The sequence below is a fragment of the Pipra filicauda genome, unplaced genomic scaffold, assembly GCF_003945595.2.
Source record: "Pipra filicauda isolate LSUMZ 115617 unplaced genomic scaffold, ASM394559v2 scaffold47_size6085603_pilon, whole genome shotgun sequence".
Classification (NCBI taxonomy): domain Eukaryota; kingdom Metazoa; phylum Chordata; class Aves; order Passeriformes; family Pipridae; genus Pipra; species Pipra filicauda.
In genome coordinates, this window is record NW_024104620.1 from 5,708,243 (window position 1) to 5,731,691 (window position 23,449).

The window sequence follows — 23,449 nt, forward strand, 5'->3', positions numbered from 1 at the left end:
GCGGCGGCCCCAGCGAGGGGCTCCTGGGCTCTGCGCTCCGCCGCCTCCATGGAGCGCCGGCCGCGCCGCCTCTGATGCCCGGCCCGGCGCGCACCATGGGGCCGCTATGGCTCTGCTGCCTCCCCCTCGCCCTCCTGCCCCTGCTCGCCGCCGTGGAAGGTAGGAGGGGGTGGGGGGGGGGGCGACGAGGGGCGCGGGGGGCCCTGTGTGTGCGGCGAGCCCCCTTCCGCGTTTTCCCCGTTTTTTGGGGAGGTGGCACTTGGCCCCCCCCCCCCCCCCCAACCACTCTCCGCCGCACACCCACCCCCCCCCTTCGGAAGGGAGGCGAAGTTTTGGGGAAGTGCTGCCCCAGCTGGAGGTGTCGCCGGCGGAGCCCCGGTGTGTCGCGTGTGCCCCCCGCCATCCCCGGACCCTCCCCATGGCCCGCCGCGCTTCTCCCCGCCATCCCTTCGCCACGGTGGGCATCCCCGGGTACCACGGAGCGTCCCCCAGGGATGCCCGGGATTCGCCGCCCCACCGCTGGTCTTGGGAGAGTCTTTGGGGCGCCCCTCAACCAGGCCTCGCCGGCATCCTGGAGCTGGTGGCCGGCTCCCCGTTGGCGCCGTGGCGTTCCCGGCGTCCCCGGGAGGAGCCGAGCTCCCCGCCGAGGTCCCCGGTGCTCAGACAAAGCAGAGCGAGGCGGCAGGTGGGAGCTCCAGGGCTGGGTGCGTGGGGACGGCGCTGGGTGGGAGCCCCGTGCTGGGGTCTGGGCAAGGGGACGGCTCGTTTTCCCATCTCTGAAACCATCCCAGCTATTCCTTCCTTCCTCCTGCCCGCCCGCTGCATGGACACCCTGGGAAGCGGCGGCGAACTGGGCTGGGCAGGGGCGAGGGCAAGGTGTCAGGCCAAAAACAGGCTCATCCCGGAGCAGCGCGGTCCGTGGGTTCGTTGTGGAAGGGTTGTGTCTGAGGGGTTGGGTGGCTCCACTGTCTCTGGCTCTGTTGGGCTCCGTGGGCAGGCTGGGTGGCCACTGCTGGCCCTGGGCGCGCCGGGCGGTGGGAGCCGCATGGACAGTGTTTGTCTGGAACGTGGATGAGGCACCATTTATTAAGTTGGAGTTTTGGGAGATGACTCATGGGTTGGCCAGCTATACATCGTGATATTTACAATATGGGAGCTTGGCATAAATAGGACTATTTACGTTGCAGTGGAGAGCGCTCGCCAGCTCTGGTATTCAAATGAGCCCAGCATGGTTTTAATTATGGGGGGGGGAAGGTTTGGGGTGATGAGTGTGTTTTTGGGAGCGTGTGTGTCCATGCAGGATGTCTGGCCCGATCAGCTAGTGGCCTTGACACTTCCAACGGGGTCTGGGCTTGGCCAGCGGGGCTTGGCCGTGCCCAGCCAACACTGCCAACTGCAGCGGGGACAGAGCGGGGACAGAGCCAGGTGCCTTGTGCGGGGACGAGGTGACACGTCCACCCCACCCTGCCCCTCCTGCACCGCAGGAGAGGTTGTTGGGCAGTGCTGGGGGTCAGCGACCGGCTCCCAGGGGCTCCTCTGCGCGTGCTTGAGACGTGAATGACTGTTCCCCTGTCATGGCAGGAGCAGCGGGCGCTGGATGCACGAGTGCCAGGGCACATCCCAAGGGATGGGGAAAATATCTGGGAGCAAGGGGGTGGCCATTGCTGGTGGGGTGTTTTGCCCACCGGAGCTGGTCTCCGTAAGGTGTGCTCCTACATGGGTGGAGATGTGCCCGTGGAGGTGGTCAATGGGCACCCTGCACTGTGCTTCCAGCAGCCATTCCCAGCTGGAGCCAGCTGTGTGGATTTAGGTTCAGGGGGTCTCCCCATGCCCCTGATGTTGCCTCTTGCCCTGTGTGTGCTGTGGGGTTATGACGGTCACTCGCAGTGTTGGCGTGGGCAGCCAGCTCCCACGCCCAGCCTTCCTGGAAAAGGCACCTGGAGATCTGGCAAGGTGAAGGCATGTGGGATGCAGGTCCCCTGGTGTGCCTCTGCTCCTTCCTTTTGGGAGCCGCCTCTTCCCACGGTGTTTGGATGTGGTGTCCACCTGCACCTCTGGATGCTCTGGATCCCTGTGGTGTGGGCAGACTGACCCAACAGCAGCTGCTGCCCATGGAGGTGTTGGCTGGACCCCACCACGTCCCCCCGGCCGCAGGCACCTCCGCGGTGGCGATGCCTTCCACGCTGCCATCACCAGCTCCAGCAAATTCCCAGGGCCAAAATGGGGGCAAAAAGGCTTGTTGAGGGAAAAACCACAATGCTGGAGGATCCTGCCTCTTGAGTCCTGTTTTCAGCTCTGCCACAGAACGTTTCTGTACTGCTGGTAATTTCACTTGTCTCCTCTGTGCCTCAGTTTTCCTAATTACAAGGCGTAAAATAATCCAAGCGTCTTTCCCAAGGGAGCTGCGAGGTTTTGTTAATGAACATGACAAAGTGCTTTGGGATCCGTGGTTGAAAGCATAGCCTTAGTCAGTGTGGCTGTGTGTGGGGTGTTTATTTATCTACATGCTTTATATTTCTCTGTACGCTATATATTCACTTGCATTTAACAAACCTTAATTAGAAACAAAGCCGATAGGGAAGGAAATATAAACAGGAGTGTGCATGGAAATTGGAAGTTGATTACTCACTGGCCAGCAGAATGCGTGGCTTGGGCTCGGGAGGGAAGGCTGTTTGGTTAAAACCGGCTCTGTTAAAAGGAAATGTGAAAAGAACGTAAAACATAAATCAATATGGAAAACAGGGAGGTGGATGACAACGTACATAAAGCAGAGGTTAGGAATTGCCTATAGTTGTGAAGGCAGTTGGAAGGTAATGTGTCTGCAGCTGAGAAAGTTCAGGCTTCTCAAAGGAAAGTTTTTTTTGTGTGTTTTTTGAAAAAAAAAAAAAAACCCAACCCCAAACCAGAAAGTCAAGAACAAAGGAGTCCTGGAAGGGTCTGGATCCCACACCGGTTGGTAGTGCTGCTATTGCTAACGGCTCCGCTTTGTATTCCTGCCGCGTGTGCTGCGCACGGATCGGAGCACCGGCTCTGCCGAGGTGTTTTGGGGGGAGCTGGGAAGGACACCGAGGTATTTTAAAATCAGCAGCCCGTCTGACTCACGTGCGAGGGGGGGAAAACCAAACCGCCGGCACTCTTTGCCCCGTTGGAGTTAACTTTTCATAAACCTTGCGGTGCTGGCAACTTTCCCGAGGGCTGGAGGAGAGCCAGCCTTGTGCCAAAAATGCGAGAGGAGACACGAGATTGCCCTGCTGTCAGAGAGGCTCTGGGCAGCCTGGGGCCGACAACACAGAGGCAGTGCCAGGCTCCAACTCGATGATTCTCCGTTGCCCACCACGAGCTTTGCTGGGAAGCAGCATCACAGGAGAGGGGACTCGATAGGGAAAATCAGCTGTGCCTGGCAATCCTAATCGTGAGCCCAGCTTTGGGCTTGGAGAGGAATGCTGGGGTGGGAGGGCTGTTATCCACTCCCCGGGTGGGTATTCCCGAGGCATGCTGTGGCTGAGGTGCTGGACATGGACATCCCTGCCCATCCTCTGAGCAAGCTGGAGACAAGACTTTTCAGTTTATAGTTAATTATAATGTACATAATATGTCTTACGCTCTCAGGCACATGGTGGGATTGTTGGGGTGTCCTGTGCGGGGCCAGGAGTTGGACTGGGTGATCTTTGTGGGTCCTTCCCAGCGTGAGATATTCTGTGGTTCTGTAATATATGGTATATTTAATTTCATGTCTACTATGACATATTTTAGTGTTCAGACATGGTCTCCTCTTCTGTACCCATGGTCATGACCTGCTGCTGAGCACCCCACAGCCTCCTTCAGGCCCTGGGGGTGCAGGGGGATGCCAGTGGACACAGGGTTGGTTTGTATCTCCTCGTATGTGGCTTTGTGGTCTCTATGGGGGAAGAGTTGAGCCATCCCCTTCAGAGTTACAGTCACACCAGGGCATTGACCTTGGTACTCCAGGGAGGTGGCATATTCCAGGTGTGCCAGGACCACAGGAGCTGCAGGAGCATCCTGGCAAGCCCAGCACGCTCCAGAGGGACATGGCAGAGCAGCAGGTCCAGGGAAAAACCCAGGATCTGTCAAGAAGCTGATCCCTCCTGTGTGATTTAACTTCAGATCTGCAAACACCGTCCTGAGACCAGGCTGGGAACAAATTTTTTTTGAACTAATGGGACTGAGGAGCAGAGCAGAGCAGAGCAGAGCCTGTGGTTTCAGGTCAGCCCTGTGCCTCCCTGCTGCTGCCTCCCCTCCCCTCCTTTTCCTGGGTTAATTTTTGACGAGGCACATTCCTTGCACCCACCTGCCCTTTGCATTACAGGGGCAGCAACAGGGAAAACTCCTTTTGGAGAACAAATAAATCGGTACCTCATTTAAATGTCCGTGTTGCAGCCATTGCCAGTCTGCTCCGTGGCTTTTCCAGAGCAGCAATTCGCTCAACCCCTGCTGAATTTCCAGCTTCTCTGGGTGACAAAAGCGTAGGGAGCAGATGCTGGAGGGGACAGGGTGGTAGGAGAAGAGGGCTTTGGGGTTGGCATGGCCACCACTGTCCCCCAGGGGCACCACACTGAGGGATGTGGGGCTGTGAAGGGGGTGTGTCTGTGCCTCGAAGATGCTTCCAAGGGGTTGGGGCTGTCCCCCAGGATGGGAGCAGCAATTCCCTTGGAGACAGGCTGAGGGCCTGCCTGCACTAGTCGTGGCCGTTTGTGTACACATACCTGAGCTGGCTGGAGAGAGGAGTGGGCACCCGCGAAACCCTCCCGAGGAGCTGGGTAAATAGTGGATGCTGCGACAGCTCCCGAGGCCTGAGCGCTTTGAAGGGAGGGATAAAGGAGAGTCTGACTACCCCTCACCCCCCCGCTCCTGCACGGACCCCTCCCGGCACACTGGCCCTGCTGAGATGGGTGCTGGGCGTGAGTCTGTCTGGGAACGCAGTTCCCATCCCCCCAAAAGCCCGTTTTTACCGAGGAAGACCCCTGTCGGCTCCCGCTCTGGTTTGCAATCCCTCCCAAACCTGGAGCTGGTTTGCAGAGCGGCCGGGGCAAAGTGTTGGATCTCGTTGGGATGGGGGGAGCGGGGAGATCCTTGGAGGCAAAAGTTCAGCCCTTAGATAAGGGGTAACGTGGGGCCTCCCGCGATAAGGAGCTGACGGGCGGCACGAGAGGGAGGGAGGGAGGGAGGGAGAGGCACCACAGGGTGGGGGGAGTTGGGAGAGGGCTCTGCCCTGCCTGGTACCCAGGGATGCAGGAGCACGGGGGGATCAGCCTGCCCTGCCTGGTACCCAGGAGCACAGGGTATCCCTGCCTGGTACCCAGGGATGCAGGAGCACAGAGGTATCCCTGCCTGGTACCCAGGGATGCAGGAGCACAGGGGTATCCCTGCCTGGTACCCAGGGATGCAGGAGCACAGGGGTATCCCTGCCTGGTACCCAGGGATGCAGGAGCACAGGGGTATCCCTACCTGGTACCCAGGGATGCAGGAGCACAGGAGTATCCCTGCCTGGTACCCAGGAGCATGGGGTATCCCTGCCTGGTACCCCGGGATGCAGGAGCACGGGGGGATCACTGTACTCTGCCTGGTACCCAGGAGCACAGGGGTATCCCTGCCTGGTAGCCAAGGATGCAGGAGCACAGGGGATCACTGCCAGGTACCCGAGGATGCAGGAGCATGTGTATATCCATGCCTGGTAGCCAGGGATGCAGGAGCACAGGGGTATCCCTGCCTGGTAGCCAAGGATGCAGGAGCACAGGGGATCACTGCCAGGTACCCAGGGATGCAGGAGCACAGGGGATCACTGCCAGGTACCCGAGGATGCAGGAGTATGTGTGTATCTGTGCCTGGTAGCCAGGGATGCAGGAGCATGGAGGTATCTGTGTCTGGTACCCAGGGTTGCAGGAGCACAGGGGAATCACTGGGAATGCTGGAGGCAGGCCCCTTGGGGGCCAAGTGGCAGCAGGAAGGAGTGTGTGAGGTGCTGGGAGATGTGCAGGGAGGTATCGATACGGACTTTACATCAATGCCAGGTGTTTCAGGAACATGCTGGATGCATGTGAAGTTGTGCCAGGGTGCAGGCACAGGGGTGGCTGTTCAGGATGTGCCAGCCCGCTCAGGAAAACAGGATGAGGTGAAGGAGTGAGAATCATGCCATGCTGTGTGCCCATCCCTGAATTTCCTTGCTCAGGTTGAAGGGAGCAGCACCAGGTGTGATGCCCCCTGACAGGACATGTGGCACCGTTTGCCAAGCCATAAAGGAAGATGAAATGGGCCACGAGGGTAGAAAACACAACTATAATTGTGGCTGGTCTGTGCCTCCCTAAATGTCACATTCAGAAATTATAGTTTTAGTGGCTGGGAACAGTTGTGGCTCTTTGGAGAGCCCACAGGAGGAGGATCTCTGAATCAGACCCGAACACAATGTGCAGGACATGGGGTCGACTGCGTGGGAGCAGGTTCAGTCTCCCAGTGGGCACGAAAAGGGTCTGGAGAGCTCCAAAAGTTGCTGAAGCTTTATCAGTTGATCCAATAAATGATGTTCTTTCCACCTTATGTCTCTTAGAGTCAGACCATCACATCCGTAAAACAACCAGCACTTAAAACCACCACACAGTAATGGTCTGTAAGTGAGGCAAAGTGAAGGAGCTGGCCAAAGGGAGAAGCTAAAATAGGGAAGTGCTTGCCCATGATGTAGGAAATTAAATTAAAGCTCAGAATAAATTCACACAGCCATTTAACATGAGTTTTCTAAAAAAAAAAAAAAGCAAACTTGATTAAATGGCAAATTGGAGGAGGTCAACGGAGGTAAAAAGATGTTCTTTGGAAAGTGGAAGTGGTATCTAAAAGGAGAAAATAGAAAAAAAAATCAGAAACTGTGGTGTGGTGAATGCAAAGCCATATAAGGCAGGCTGAGAGGAGTTTGAAAAATAACTTGAGAGAAGAAATTATTTATCCCCCCAAGTTTCCCTATGACAAATGAGTGTTGGGAGGTTAAACCTGCAGGATGGAGCCCTGGGGAAGGTGGGGACTGACTTCAGTGTCCCCCCAAATGGCCATGGCCAAGGGGCCTCCTGCCAAGGAGCTTTCCTTCCCAGGGCAGGGCTGGGAGACTGCTCTGGAGCGATGGCAGGAGAATATTTGGGGCAGAGTAAATGGGACGAGCATCCTTTAAGATGATCTCCCTGGGTGATCCGAGAGACTCCAGAGCAGTAATTTTAGAGGAAGGGCTCTCTTATGGATTAAAATCTGCTTAAAGAATGGGAAACAAAGAGTCAGTTTTCCCACTGGATGGGGTCGGCATGAGACTTGTGCTGGGTGATGTATTCATAAATGAGAGAGGGGTGGGAATGGGAAGGCCAGAGTGTTTGCAGATTATACAAAATTATTCAGGATGATAAAAACAACAGTTGTCTTGAAAATATTGCAAAAGGCTCTCATGACACTGGATAGCCGGGCTATAAAGTGGCAGATTAAATGTAGTCAGGGATGAATGAAAAGGGATTCACATGGAAAAAATTACCCTAAACCCATGCATGCACAGTGGCAGTCTTTAAATTACTTATTAGCATTTTAAGAAAGAGATCTTAAAGTCATTGTGGATGGCTCTTTGAAAGCATCGACTCTGAGCCGGGAAAGACTGGGAATGGGGGTGAAGATGCTTGTACAGGAGGGGTACAGGGGAGGGATGCTCCAAGAAAGATGCAGCTCGGGCTCAGGGGGGGGCACAGAGGTGCATTGGACCACAGGAGGTGTGAAGAAGACGGTGATGAAGGGGTGATGATGCTTTATTTTATATTTTTCCCCTCACTCAGGAGCAGTGGAGGGTGAAGCCCCAGCCCTGCCCGTCCTTGGGTCCTGGGGGGCATCAGGAAGCCCTTGGTGCTGGGGTGCTTGTTACACCTCCTCCCTGAGCATCCTGGTGCACTGCTGGAGGTGGGATGGAAACCAGGAATTCCTTTGGTTCACCCTCCCTTGGCAGGTGTGGTGTTTGAGGTCAGTCCCAAGGGAAAGGTGCCTTCTCCAGGCTCCCACACTGGATGCCCAGGCTCAGTGGGGTCCTGTTGCCCCCCAGCTCCCAGTTTGGCTTTCAAGACCATCTGCAGGTTTTGAGGCAAAGTGCTGGGGAGGTCCACATTGCTCTGGGGGCTCATGGCCTTGGTGAACCACGATGGTGAACTCTCTGGGTCTGGGAACACCTTTAGGCTCTTGATTTTGGCAGGATGGCCAGGCGAGGGTGACATCCCCTGGAAAACGCTTGTGGACGCTCGTCTTCACCTTGCTTGGAGTTTTGGAGGCCAAGAGCATCTGGCTGGAGCTGCGGGGAGGAGAGGAGCTGCCCTCAGCCCAGGGTTCATCTTGGGGGGGGCAAAGGCTGGGCTAGGGGAGGTGCTTGGCTGAGCGGGTCAGGGGTGGCGAGGGCGGCCAAGCGTGTGAACGTCCCAGCGGTGCAGGTGACGCCTCGAGCTCGTGCTCCAAGGGCCAGACAAAGGGAACAATGGGCTCTGGCTGCCGAGCCCCCGGCCTGGGAGAGGAGGGGGAGGCAGTGGGGATGACTGCAGAGGTCTGGGATCCCCTCTGCTCCCACTCAGGTGTTGGGGGACACAGGGACACCCAGTCTGCAGCGGGCTGGAGGGCATCCCCAGTGAGAGTTATCACATGTGGGGCAGCCTGTGCCCAGCTGGGAGTCTGTCTGTCTGCCAGTGGGCTGAGTCCTCACCATGGGAAGTGTCACCCCAGCTACCAAAATGTGTCCCAAAGTGTGTGAGGCCCTGCTGAAGCCTGGTGAGCTCTGGTTGAGTGTCGTTGTTGTGGCTTGCAGGGACCCACGTTAGGGGGCTGCTGCAGCACTGCTTTGCTGAGAGGCAGAGGAGAGGGGAACCAGGGAGGGTGAGGAGGGTCAAACAGGGAACAGACCCCCTGGACCTCATGTCAAAACCCTCTCTGAGCCTGGACAACTTCAGCAGAGGGAGGCAGGAGAGAGAAGGGGTCTCCATCCTCCACAGTCCTCGTGCACAGGCTGTAGATGAGAAGCATCTGATGCTTCACTATGGTGTGACAATGCAGGTTCTGCCTGTCCTAGAGTGTCTTGGAGCAAGAGAGGACAATCAGAGGACTCTGCCTTGGAGCAGGGAGTCCTCAGTTGCTCTTGGGTCTCCAGAGGAGGTCCTGCTCTTTGAGCCTCCCAGGAGGCCACTAGTTCCTGCAGAGTGGCCACTGAACCCAAGCACTTTGGTTTGGGTTGCTCACTGAGACTGGAGGGTTGGACACGATGTGTCCAAGGACAAACCAGGCAGGAATGGGTTGTTCAAGTGCCTCCAGGTGTGTGGTTGGTTTCAAGGCTGGGGGGTGTGTGTGTCCTACCACGACCTAGATCTGCCTGCATCCACTGCTCTCCACTCCTTCCAGGCACGTACTGGTGGCCATGGCTGGTGCCCCTGGGTGTAGCTGGCATCATCCTTCCCTGCTTCTGGCTCCCGTCACTCTGCAGCTCATTGTCCCCAGGTATGGACAGGGCGATGCCTCCATGAGTTTGACTTCAGTCCTTCCTCATGAGATGCATCTTTCTTGCCAGCTTTGCTTTTTGTATGTCCAGTGTATGTCCAGACTTTTGGGTGGGACCGATGATTCAGCCAGGAGGGTTTGGTCCTAGAATCATAGAATTATGGAATGATTGGGATTGGAAGGGACCTTAAAGCTCATCCAGTTCCATCTCCCTGCCATGGGCAGGGACACCTTCCACTATCCCAAGTTGCTCCAAGTCCCATCCAACCTGGCCTTGAACACTTGGGTGGAGCAACCACAGCTTCTCTGGGCAACCTGTGCCAGGGCCCGTGCCACAGCCAAGAATTTCTGCCCAGTATTCCATCCTACCCTGCCCTCTGTCAGTGGGAAGCCATTCCCCCTTGTCCTGTCACTTGTAAAAAGTGCCCTCGTAAAAAGTCCCTCTCGAGCTCTCTTGGAGCCCCTTTAGGCAGTGGAAGGCACAATAAGGTCACCATAGAATTCCGAGGGTGTGTCCAAAGAAGCTGTTTGTGGTGTTGAAGGAGAACCAGGAGTGCTCTGGGCTGACAAACACCTGTGCAGCTGGTCTGAGGCGAGGTATAGCAGAGAGTCTGCTGAGGATCAGGGTTGGGCCACCCAGATGAGCAGCAGAGGGGAGTTGAGGAAGCCCTGGGCCATCACAGAGAGGGCCGTGGTAGTCAGGCAGCCCCAGCTGGTGCACGCCACATACTTGGAGGGGGGAGCTGGGCTGGAGCACGTGAGGGGTCACGTCTCGCCGTGCCGAGGTTACGGTCGCGTTTCATGATTTGCTTTGCTTGTAATCCTGTTTCCAGGCCCCACAACTGCGACTCGGAAACCTTTGCTGGGAGCCTCACTTCATAAATCTCGGCCTTGTTTTACTTTTAAGCCTGTCTGGTATCAGGGGACAAAGCGAGGGGGAGAAACGCGTGACCTGAGGGGCAGCGTGGATGGAAGGGAACAAGGTGTCCGGGCTGCCTGCAGGGACGGGGGCTGGCCGGGCTGCAGGGAGTTCACTGCCAGCTTTGAGAAGGCATTTTCCGCGGATCTCTTCTCCGGGATCTCTCCTGCAGGATCCCGACAGCTTCAAGGCTGTTTGCAGAGTGCCCTTGCAGGTGACTGAGCGCTGGTTTCGTGTCCCCAGCCACGCTGTGGCACCTGTGTGGTAGATGGGAGCAGGCACGTGGCTCCCTGGGCACCTCTCTGGCGGGGAAAGCAAAGTGGGGATGTTGTATTTTCATTCCCTGGGGAGCAGAGAGCAGCAGGTGCCTGGATGTGGGGAATGGCTCGTGGCAGGGTATTGATTACCCAGTGTTGGTTGCCTGGTGGTGGGATGGAGGTGCCATCTCCCCGAGCTGGCTGTGCTGCCTGGCATGGGGCACAGTGCTGAGGAAGTGGATCAAGGCAGGCAGAGCAGGGCAGCCCCACCTGGGGCAGTTTCCAGGCAAGATGGGCAAATGCATTCCTGGAGCCACCCTGTCCATGCAGGAACTCCCTGGAAGTGTCCAAGGCCAGGCTGGATGGGGCTTGGAGCAACCTGGGTTAGTGGAAGGTGTCCCTGCCCATGGAGATGGTCTTTATGGTCCCTTCCAATCCAAACCATCCTGTAATTCTATGACACTGGGACAAAGCCCCAGTCCTTTTGCAGAGAGATGGATACTCCCTGTGTAACAAGGACCCTCCTGGGCTTCTCCCATCCTGGCTGCATGTCAGCCCCGCTCTGGAGGCTCGGGAGGGGAGTTTGTGTGATGCTGTGTGGAAATGCCTTGACATCAGACTCATGGCAGAGCAGTGGGACTGGCATGGGCTGGGGGAGCTGCTGTGCCAGCTGCTCTGGAGGGGCAGAGTGCTCAGTGCCTCAGGGCTTGTCCCCATCCCCTATCACCTTTGGAGGACCTCAGAGAGTCCTGGACAGGTGCAGAGCAGTCGGGAGCAGGGTTGGTGCAGGGAGGGTGCTAATTAGGATGTTGGCTAATTAGGGGTCAGTTTCTGGCTGGTGGGAGAGGTTGAACAGGATCTGCTCCGTGTCATGTTCAATGTAAAGCTCGGGGCAGGAGGCAGGTTGTGAGTCTGCAGGGAGGACAAGGCCAGTTCAGGGGTGATGGAACTGTCCTGGGGTAGGTGGGTGAGTCCACCCGTGGCAGCTGGGTGACAGACAGTGATGTGACTCTGCCATGGGACTGCTCAGAGCATCACCAACGCTGGGGAGCTGCCAGCTGGGTGACAGACAGTGATGTGACTGCCATGGGACTGCTCAGAGCATCACCAATGCTGGGGAGCTGCCTACATTGTGTGGCTGTGCTGCTGCTACTCTGGAGCCAGTGCTGGCACACCTGGTGTTGTTCTCCCTCTTTTGGCTCTTCACCTCTCTTTTTCCGTGGCTGTGGGTGAAATGGAGAGTAGGGGAGCTGCTCACATTGCATTTGGGTTTTTTTTTTGGTCTGCTGTCAAACTCTTATGCCATCACACTGAATAGCTGCCACAAAATTTTGCTGTGACTGACACCTGTTCTGGCTGCAGAGCAGCAGCTTTTGATACAAACATCCTCTGGAAATGCTGAATTTACTGGCAGCTGCTCCCGTGTATCTACTGGTCTCTCTTCCCAGGTTTGGCTAAACCTTACTCCACTTAGAAGGTTGCTGGGGGGTCTCCTGGGCTCCACTGGTTTATGGACTGTGGGACAGGCAGGAGATGCAGACATGTGCAGGTGAGGCTTTGCCAGAGGGTGCATCCAGGGCCACTCTGGGCCACTGAGCTGTCTCCATCCCGGTGGGACAGAGTTCATGGGTGTGCACAAGGCGGGAAAAGGAGCTCATGCCAAAAACTGAGCAAGCCAACTCGACCGTTGCGGCTTCCCTTTCATTCCTGGCCGTTGCAGGAGCCCATCCTTCCTTATCTGTGGGGTTGGGGGTGAAGTTCAACCTCTCCCTGTTGTGTCCCCCGGTGTTGCTTTGATGCTCCCAGTTTCTGTTAGTCCCTGGGCCAGGCAAGGTGGGGCTGCAGGGAGAGGGGTTGAATTTTGGACTGGAAAGCAGGGGATGTGTAGGGGCACTGCCAGGGGCTGCAGTAGGTTTGGGAGTAGCACGTTTGTGACCAACAGGAGGGACCAGTGGAGCCCACATGTCCCCATGGCATTCTGGGTGGGATGGCAGGGGCTGCCCATGTGGCTTCGTGCTGGGGGAAGCCAAGCAGGTCACCCTCAAGAAGAAACCTTGCCCTGTAATTTGAGTGTCCTAAATATGACCTGGGCTTCTGCTTGTGGGTGCTGAGCCCTTGGAAGGCTGACCCGGCATTTTACTGTGCGTTTGGGAGGTCCTTGGTGTGTGGGCTACGGAGGGGAAAGGAAAAAAACTGGGATTTATGAGGTCAGCCCTGGGTGTGGTGTCCACCAGCCCTGAATTACTTGGTGGCCAGAGGGGTGGAGAAGGGCTTAACCCCTCTCTGGATCTCCCAGGGGTTCTGACAGCTCATCAAGCCGTGGTGATGTGCCCACCCCTGTGTGTCAAGGTGCTTGTGCATGGTGTGTCAGTGTGCTGCCTGTGCTGGAAGGAGGAACCCCATTAGGGGCACGGGCTCAGGTGATGGCACCCGAAAACACCACGGGCTCTCCTTCCCCTCACTGGCAGGAATGTACCCTACACTCACACAGGGCTAAAATAAAACTGCTGGCAAACTCCCATCCCACAGAAAAAGCCCTGGGGGGACATGTTCCTCTCCTGGCTGCTGTGGTGGGGATGCTCAGCAAGGGTTTCTGAGGTGCTGGTGGCTTTTATTCAGCGCAGAAGAAGGGGTTGAAGTCAATGGTCTGCTCTTGTGCTCTGTGTGCTCCAGAGCCGGAACTCTGAGAGACCACCTCGCATGGCCATGGGCTAACGTGGATGGTGGGAGCCCACCTGGGCTGAGAGTGTGTGGTGGCCAGGAGGGAGATGGTGCATCGTGCCAGGGAAGTATGGTGAGGGTGAGCAGACAAGCTGGTGGATGAATCAACAGAGCCAAAAAATGTAAATTAGAAAAAGGAAAACCTCGTTTCAGTTCCAATTCTATAACAATAAAATGAAACAAACATCGTGTTCACGTTCCCTGAAGAAATCCCACCCGCCAGTAGGGCTGGGGGAGACCCTGCTGGTCTGATGTCCCTGCCCCAGCCCTTCTTCCCGTTTCCAGCTAAGCAGAGACTGGAGTGGGGCTTGGCTTGGCTGCACCAAGCGTTGGGTTGGTGTGACCCTGTGACAAGCCTGGGCTGGGAGTACCCACCCTTTCAATCTCCCCCCCTCCCAAGTCTTTATTTCCTTCTCAGACAGTCAAATTTGAGCACCCTGGCAGTGGTTTGGCCCAGGTGGGCCTGGTTTTCTGGGTCAACATCTGCTGGAGCAGATACCCTCTCTGCAGGAGGACTTTGCCCATGCTGGGGACCATGGTCTGAGCTACAGCCATGGAGCATCAGCCTGGTAGAGACAGCGGGTGAGCCACAACTTGGATCATCTCAGTTTAGCGAGGCTGGCTCAAAATCAGGTGTTTTAACCGAGCAGAAAATGTTGCTGTGGGTTTTATTTGGTCTTTTAGGGGGGTGGTGGAGGGCTCTGTGCCGATTCTGGGCTGCTTCTAGGGGAGAAGGACATTGAATTCCATCGCTGAAAGCACGGTTTTGTTGCACCTCCTGCACCCAGATGGAGTCCTGGTGGGGTGGTTATCCTTTGCCCTGCTCTGGGCTGCAGCAGGAGTAAATACTCACTAGAGATGTTTTATTTTGGTCTCCCAGGCTCTGGAGCCCGGTGGAGGTGGGAGCTGGGATGTCCCCCAGTGGGGCTCGCCAGCCTTTAATACTTGGAATACTTTTGCCGCCTGCGTTCGCAGGGCTCTGGTGGGGATGAGACTTGCCAGTCTCCATGGTTTTATGTGCCATGGGACCGTGCCAACAGTTTAATCACAGCTGAACCCTCACAGAGCAGCATAAAAAATGTTGTAGTTGGGATTAGGTTACCCATCCTTCCTATAAAAGACTCTATAAACAGTCCATCAAGCCCCAGCATTCCTGTGTTGGCTGTGAGGTCCTTCGCACTTAATGGATCTGGCATTTGCTTTGACTAAGCCCTTTCTGGGGGGAGGCAGTGATATAAAGGAGCCCCCAAAGGATGGGTTTTCTGCTTGCATTAGTGGGGGAACCCAACTGGGCTGGCTTGGCAAGAGGCGGTGTTGGATGTCAGAGGATCCGGCTGGGGAGGCGCTGGGTGAGAGGCAGCCGTGACAAGCCCAGGAGGCACTGACAACAGCAGCTGCTCCCTCCCCATTGCTGAGGGCTTTTTCCATAGGGATTTGCTGTTTGCCTGAGAGTTTTCCCTAACTTTGGGGCAGGCAAGGACCTGGGACTCTCCTCCCATCTCCCAGCACGCTACAGATGTGTCTTGTCTCTGCTGTAGCTGAGTAATGCTCCTGAGTTAAAGCTCCCCAAACTTTCTGAAAATTCTAAAGCTTGGTCTAGGGACCAGATGGTCTGTTCTAGCCATGGGTTTGCCTTCACCTTCCCCTTCCCCTTCACATGTGATGCCTGCCATGGAAGAGCTCCCAGTTTAATAGCATTGATGGGACTTTCTTGAGGTGGTTTGAGTTTTGTTCATCCTTTGGGGAGCCAAAGGGGAAGGGAATGGATGGATGCCCGGGGTGATGCTGAGGCTGTTCCTTATCCTGGTTGCTGCATCCTTGAGGCAGGTGTGCACACCTTGATTGTCTTTTGGGGCTGCTCATCTCTGAGACACTGTTGATGCTCCTGCCTGGGGCAGTCATCTCCTGGAAACCTTAAAACCACAGTTATGCTATGGAGGGGAAGGAAGAGCCCTAATCCTCCTGGTTGCCAGGGGTTCCCAGCTGTGGTGGCAGTCCTGTAGGTGACACCTGCCTGCCTGGAAGGGGACTGAAGCCATCCCATTGTTTCACACACAAGGAATGTCTGTCAGGTGGGAACAGCATCCAGAGCTGTGGTACCAGAGCTGGGCACAGAGGGCTGTCCCTAATCAGTGCCACCATGTCACTGGGATCATCTGGAGCTTTTCCTGGTGCTTACACCTGCTGAGCCACACCAGCTCCGGGGGTGGTTGCTGGAGGAGACCAGGCTTTCCAACGCTGAGTTTAAACCCAACAGGGTTTAATTTATTTTAAGGTTTGTACAACCCCTAAATTTTCTTCGAGGATGATTTGATCAATTTAATCATCATCACAAAAATGAGATTTCTAATGTAAGCTGGAAGCAAGCCCCCCCCTGCCTCAGTACCCTGCTGAAGGCAATTCAGCCCACCTGCCTGGCTGGTCTCGATCATCAGCCTGTCCTTGGAGGCCCTTTTCTCTCTGTTGTTACTATCTGGAGAAAATGAACAACTGCATTAAAGTGGGAGCGTTATTTTTTAATGTGGCGAACGCCAAGGGTGAATCCCATATCCTTCACCTGAGGATGCTCTGCAAGGGCATTCCATACCTCAGCAGTGCTTTCCTTCACCCCTCTCCATCACTGCTGACTGTAAAGGCAAAAATGAACCCGGGGCTGGTTCCTGCAGAGCCCACCAAGGTCCAGTGCTGGGAACTATTACTTGGAACCTGCCTGCTAATGAGTTCTTAATCTATTTAGGATGTTTTTTGATGATGTGGGGTCCAGGCTGTGCCTGGCACAGCAGCTCTGCTCCCTGTGCTGCCCTCATGCCTCCTGGTTTCGGCGCTCAAGACGCTCTCCTGCCTTGTACACAGCTCCTCTCACCAATCCAGCTTGTAATCTCAGTGAAGAATGAAATCAGATTTGTTTGACAAGAGCTGTTTCCTGTTCGAAGTATGTTGACTGGTGTTAATCATATTCCTGTTCTTTAATTCTTTATGATTGGAATTACATCAGCTTTTTCATTATTTTTCCAGAAGTGATTTCAAACCGAGCGAGACCTTGAGTGCCTGCCATTCCCTCACGTTGTAATCCTAGTGCATCCACCAGACGTGATCCTTCTGCTCTGAGATGCTCTGCATTAGTGTCTTCAAGGACTTACCAGCCTTCTTCTTCTCCCAGGCATCCCCTCATGGGCTCTTGCTTGTTCATTCTCGGAGCCTGTTGGGTCTGTCGCTGTGAAATGTGTTTGATTTTCTTAGTTCTGCCTCTCCCTGTTGTCGTGGTTTTACCCCAGCTGGCAGCTCAGCTCCACACAGATACAATACACAGATATTCCCTGGAATGGGCTGCCCAGGGTAGTGGTGGAGTTGCCATCCCTGGAAGTGCTCTAAGGCGTGTGGATGTGGCACCTGGGGACATGGTGTAGTGGTGAATAGGGCAGTCCTGGCCCAATAGTTAGAATCCATGATCTTGTGGGGTTTGCCAGCCTTAGTTATTCTATGATCCCTTAGTCTATGGACCATCCCCTGGAAAATGTCCACAAAATGTCCACTGAGTTCATCAGGTCCATGACTTCGGGCTCTACCTTTTGTGGTGATCACTTAGACAGGAGAGGTGACAAAGGGGATGGGGACACTCTCTGGAAACACAGTGCTGGAGAGAGCTGCATAGGTTTGCTGCACCGCCCAGTTACTCCTACAAACCTTGACCAGCACAGGAACCAGGCTTGGGAGCTTTCTTTTGGCTTTCTCCCAGTTTGCTCTTAATGGCTGGTCCCACAATTTGATTTTGTCAGATCTGTTGTGGAGGTGTCGCGCAGGAATTTGATGTGGTCATGGTTCCTTGGCCTTGTTTATAAAAGTGTCATCACCGAAGCGGCCAGAAATGAAGATAAATGAAGGCTGTGGGTTCTCCCACCTCCACGGGGCCGTTGTCTGTGGAGAAAAGAGCCGAGATGTTTGGCCCCCTCATGGTCCCGACGCATCCGTTCCAAAGTCTCAGTTATTTGCTAAACGCCTGCAAACGTGTGTGATTTTTAAGGAATTACAGCCAGACGTTCCCTGGGTCGTTAGTTATGTATGAGCTCAGGAATCCTGGCTGCTCAGGGGAGGAAGCAGCCCTGTCCTCCGGAGGGCTGTGGAATAACATCCCACTTTCCTAATAAAGACACAAACTGGCTGACCACAGCCATCCTTCACACACGGTTACCAGGAACCACAGCGAGGGAAGGTCTAACTGAGAGCAAAAAACTACTGATGGAGAGTAAAAATCCTGTTGATCACCTTGGGAGGGGAGCAGGAGTGAGAATGGCGACAGTACCACCAGCCCTGAGCTGTCTCAATGCTTTTTTCTATGTTTCTATGAATATTAACATTTTTTACATAGCATTTTGTCTATGTGCTGAAAAGAATTAACATCACCATAACTTTTTCTTCTCTTCAGACAGGGATTTTTCCATAGGTTTCTCTTATTCACTTCCTGCCAGTCACAATAAAACAGGGGTTGTGCTTATTCTCCTTCCATTTCTCTTGCATTGCCTTTGCACGTGTGATTGTCACGAGCAGTTTGTTCCTCTGAGGCTGGTTTGGGTTGAAGTTCTTGTCTTCCTAGGTTGCCTTCATATATAAAAAACCAGTTGTTTAAACTTTTCTTTGAGTTACAGAATCATAGAATGGTTTGGGTTGGACGGGACTTTAAAGATCATTTAGTCCCAAACCCCTCTGGTTTTCATTTGTGCTTTTTGCTCCTGTTTCCTGGTTGATTCTGGTGGTGAATTTTATGAGATAGGGGAAACTGATACATTTGGATCAACAGGCAAAGCCATTTCAGGGTTTGGCCTGTCCTCCCTTTGGCCCACACAGGCTGAGGTCATCAGTGCTGGGGCAATTCCATGCTTCCATTCCAGTGATTCAGCCCTCAGTCAGTGTCATTAGGAGGCCCAAAATTGGAGACCTCAGGGTCTTTACTGCACTTTGTGCATTAAAATTATGTAACGAGCCTGAGCTCACTGATCACAGGGTGTGATACAGCGGGACAGGGACAGATATCGACAGGTACCAGGCACCAGGGAGAGAGGCAGAAACCCTGCCCTGAGAGCTGGGTTGTTGGCTCTGTGTTGTCACGTGTTGCCTTTCCACTGTGTGTCATTGCACATGTCCTGACACGCATGTCCTGAGCAGGTTATAATTTGTATTCGTGCAGGGGGGGGGGGCTCAGCTGAACCAGGGTGGACTGAGATGTCTTCTCCAGCATCCTCTTCTGCAGAACTTCCTGGTGATGAGTTTATAGGATCACAGAATCATTAAGGTTGGAAAAGGGCCTCCAAGATCATTGAGCTCAACTATCAACCCAGCACTGCCATGTTTGCCACTAAACCATGTCCCCCCGTGCCACATCCACACATTTTTGCCCTGGGAAGCCTCTTCCAATGCCAGATCACCCTGTCAGTGAAGAAATTTTCCCAAATATCCAAGCTAAACCTCCCCTGGCACAACTTGAGGCTGTTTTCCTCTTGTTCTGTCTCTTGTTCCCTGGGAGCAGAGCCCAGTTTCCCCCCGGCTCCCCCCTCCTGTCAGGGATTTGCAGAGAGCCAGAAGGTCCCCCCTGAGCCTCCTTTTCTCCAGGCTGAGCCCCCCCAGCTCCCTCAGCTGCTCCTCATTGGACTTGTGCTCCAGACCTGTAGTGGGGACCAGTTTCGTGTCAATGAGCCTGCTGTTAGTCCAGGGACACCCTGCCTTCCTCCTGCCCTGCTGGCCTGGTGCATCTGCTGGATTTGTTCTCCAAAACACAACAAAGAGGAAGCAATGCTATTCCCCCCCCCCAAGTAAGTTTTATTACTCAACAGATGAACATGCTGGAGTAGGGGGTATGTTTTCAGTGGGTTCAGGGGGCTCCCACATCCTCGGGTGGTTAATATGGAGATGGGTCTGGATGATGTTTCCCAGCCTGTGTTTCCATCCAGCCTTCCTGTGGGCAAAATTTAGAGCTGCATGTTGTAGTTCCACTTGCCAGAAAAACTGAACACTGGGGCAGCAAAAAGGGATTTGGATGAGATAGTGGCTGGGATCACTATATAGGAATGATTTGGGATCCTGCTGTGTCTCACCTTCCACAAGAAAAAGATTTATCAGCTCCATCAGTCCATCAGTAAAACAAGGCAGCTCCATCTGTGATCAGAGCAGATGTCTAGCTCTGGTGTTCCTGTTCCCAAGGTCCCGCTGCCCCAGCTGTAGTGATCAGGGTAACTGTGGATTTGGAGGGCCAGTTCCTGGAAGCTTCCAGTGCTGGAGATCCCCCACGTCCCCAGAGAGCCCTCCTGAGGAAACAATGTCCTAAATCATCTGTTAATGTCCAACTTGAACATCCCAAGTCAGAATTTTTATTTTAAAAAGCCTCTTGTGGGTCAAGATGTCCATCCTGGAGTGACTTGCTGTTCTCATTTTATGGGATGAGTCACTTCTTGTTTTATGAGATGAGATCCCTTCTACGTAGCTGAGCGTGGGTGGGGGCTGTGTTTTCCCTTCATTACTTCCAGCTCTTTCTTTAAAAGAAGAAAGAAAAGGAGCTTTGCATCTTTCTGGGAATGGCCACATTCAGGGTTTAAACTGTGTCTTTGTTTTTGATCCTTTTCTTGTTCTGTCCCAAGAGCTGGTGGTGCACAAATAACGTGTCCTGGTGTTGCTGATTCCATTTGGCCACGGCCCCCCACTGCTCCTGTCCTGGAGCTCTGGGGAAAGAAGCACCAGGGAGGAGGTGGGAAAGGAGCTAATCCAGAAGTTGACTTGTCTCTTAAGGCGTGGTTCACAACGTTTTTGTGTGCACAAACTAGAAATGTCTGCGCCCATCTGGAATTCCTCACTGGAATGGTGCTACACTAAACGCTGGAGAGCATCAGAGGTTCTTTTCACAAGGGCATGAAGTGACAGGAATGGCTTCCCACTGCCAGAGGGCACGGATAGATGGGATACTGGGAAGAAATTCTTCCCTGTGAGGGTGGGGAGGCCCTGGCACAGGTTGCCCAGAGAAGCTGTGGCTGCCCCATCCCTGGAAGTGTCCAAGGCCAGGTTGGATGGGACTTGGAGCAACCTGGGCTGGTGGAAGGTGTTCCTGCCCATGGCAGCTTTAAGATTCCTTCCAAACCATTCTGGGATTCTTTTTCCTTGGAGCAGCAATTTGCAATCCTATCCCAGCTTCTCCTGAGTCAGACGAGGGTGATTATTTGCAGGTAGCAGAGCTGCCTCCTCCTGCATTCCAACAGCATCTCACGTGTGGAGGATGCGGCGGGAGAGGCTGTGGCTGTGAAAGATGTCCAGGTGTGGGAGCAGGTCCATCCTGGCGCTGGGAATGCTCCCTCCCATCCCTTCTCCCACCTGGTCCCTCCCCATTGGCCGCAGCAGGGTTTTTAATCGCCGTTTCCCTGTGAAATTAGGAGGATTTCTGGCTGTGAAATACAAATGATACGAACTAAATGCTGTGTAATGGGTTCCACTTGCAGCCTCTGGTGACTGTGTGTTTCTAATAAAAGGCTCTGGAGCGAGGCAAAGGCTCCCAGCCGGCGGGGGGTCGGGATGGTGGGGAGGGCTGGGTCCCACTGCCAGCCTGCACGGTCCCCACGAGGCCCTGGGTCAGCTGGGGTGGCTCTTGTGAGGTGAAACAGCTGGGTATGGAACAGTCAGCTGTGGAACCCCATGGGGATGTGAGCCAAGGGAGGAAATGAGTTCACAGCAATGCTCTTCAAGGGGGAGATGTGGGGTTCATAGAACTGCAGAATATCCTGAGTTGGAAGGGACCCACAAGGATCATCCAGTCCTGGCCCTGCACAGGACACCCCAACAATCCCACTCTGTTTGCACAAATGCTCCTTGAGCTCTGGCAGCCTTGGTGCTGTGCCCACTGCCCTGGGCAGCCTGTGCAGTGCCCAAGCACCCTCCTGTGGGGGAAGGACCTTTTCCTGAGACCCAACCTGACCCTCCCCTGACACAGCTCCGGCCGTTCCCTCAGGTTCAGACGTGGGGTTTGGGGGAACAGGGCAGCAGCAGGACTTGCTCTGCACCATCATGGGACACAAAGATGCCCTGAGGACAGCCCTGCAGCCCAGGCTGGCTGTAAGGATGGCGAGTCCGTGGATATGTGGTTATAAAACAGGGTGTCAGCATGGAGGGAAGCGCGTGGGCAGCACTTTATGCCTTCAAGCTGGGGGATAGATGAGTCACCCCAAGAGTTGTTGCAGAGGTAAACACGGCTTTCACACCTTTTATGTACAATTCTGCAGCATTAGGAGTGGAGAGGGTGGTGGTGGGGTTACCACAGTGCTCCAGCAAGAAATGGGTTTACAGGTGTGTACTGGCAGGGCTTAAAATTGACTGGTCAGAGGAAAATACCCCGAGTGGGTGATCAGCACTTTTTGGGCAGCATTGCTAAGGAGTTCCCCATCTGCAGCAACTGCTGATGCTGGGAGAGCAATAAAGGGCAGAGGGGATGGATTGGTTACACCTGAGACAATTTGGTGCATCAGGGGAACAGAAGTTAGTCTGAGTATGGCCACACCGTATCTGGGAGCAGACAGGGTGGTCCACAGCTATGGGACATAAGCAGGACAATCAGGAAATCTCTGGCTCTGACAACACCTTGGAAATCAGGTATTCTTGGAATGAAAGAGCTGATCATGTCCTTGCTTGGTGAGCCAGGATATACCTGGATGTTCTATCCTTCTGATCCAGAGGCCAGCCCTGAGTTCCTCTGGATCTGTTTATGGTGTCCAAAGCCAAAGAAGAATCAAAATAAAAATAAACTGGTTTAATGGTCATGACTCAAGGTGTGGAAACCTGCCCATTGTTGGCTTTATCCAGCAGATTGAGGAGTGTCTGCTGCCTTGTCTGCTGGTACCAGCCTGCAGGAAGGGTTGTTAATCAGGAAGGTCTGTTTAATTAGACAGGGCAGGATTCTATGGCTTGGAAGCTGGACTAATTCGGCCTGGTAGAGGAGCATGTTTTTAATAACGTGTCTAATTAACTGTGCAGCAGCTCACCCAGGGATAGAGTCGATTTGCTATTGCTCGAATCTGTAGATCAAAAGATGACTGATTTCTCATAAACTGGTGTTGACCTCTGGGGCTCTTCTGTCCAGCCAATGCTCCTCTCCTGTCTCCAGCCATCCTGGGCACGTGTTGGGCTGGTGGGATGGCCAGGTAGCCTGGGTTCCACCCCCTGCCATGGGCAGTGACACCTACCACTAGACCAGGCTGCTCCAAGCCTGGTCCAACCTGGCCTTGGACACTTCATGTGTAAGGCTGGAGATACCTGGACACGACCTCATGGATCACGGCCTGGCACTTACCCTGTGGGGCTCCTGGGCACAAACCAGGACCCCTGGGGATTTCTATCCTGGGAATTTTGACAGCAACATTGGCTGCCTCCTTCTGAAAGACTCGCCCTTGCCTGTACAACCCCAAGGAGGTCCTTGTGCCAGCGCTGGGCAGGGCCAGAGCAGATGTTCTCTCTTCACCCGTCTGACCTCGGGATCGATGGAGCCGTGAACTGGCCTTTGTTCCCCGTCCTTGTGGCTGCCACCCACCCCCAACCATGACAGCTGGCCCTGCTGCCCACAGCCCCTGGCCCAGGGGCGGGGTGGGGGTCCCACTGCCCCCTGGCTGGGGGGTGTCAGCACCCAGGGGCTTCCCCGCCCCTTCCCCTGCAGCAAAGAGGGGGCAAAGCTATTTTGTCGTGGTGTTTTCCAGGGTCTGATTTTCTCTGCTCTGTGAGGAGCAGAAACATCTTGGTTTTGGTGGGGGTGGGCTGGCCAAAGCAAATGCTTTCCCCAGAACTGAGTGAGAAGCTGCCAGCTTTGTGCTCTGTAGGGAATGCTGGGGAGGGCTCTGCTCCTGGGCACAGCATCGCCTGCTCAGCCCCATCCCAAGTGCCACCTTACAAGACACACCTAGTTGGGGGTGGCAGAGCTCTTTGGGTCCCCCCTCCTGTCATCTGTGCCTCTGTAATGCCACATTTTGCTTTGGGGGGCTTTGCCACAAGAGTGACCTTGAGCAAATCCATGATATCTGCAGGTTAAAAAGTT

At 54.6% G+C, this 23,449-nt stretch overlaps 1 protein-coding gene across 4 annotated transcripts in view; it reads left to right on the plus strand.

Annotated features, from left to right (window-relative positions):
- EPHB2 (EPH receptor B2) overlaps positions 1 to 23,449 on the plus strand; it is a 125,313-nt gene continuing 101,864 nt past the window's right edge. For all 4 annotated transcript variants that reach the window (XM_027746807.2, XM_027746810.2, XM_027746809.2 and 1 more), the window contains exon 1: positions 1 to 159. In XM_027746807.2, coding sequence (XP_027602608.2) covers positions 75 to 159 — 85 coding nt within the window. In that variant the 5' untranslated portion in view covers positions 1 to 74. The remainder of the gene's footprint in view (positions 160 to 23,449) is intronic.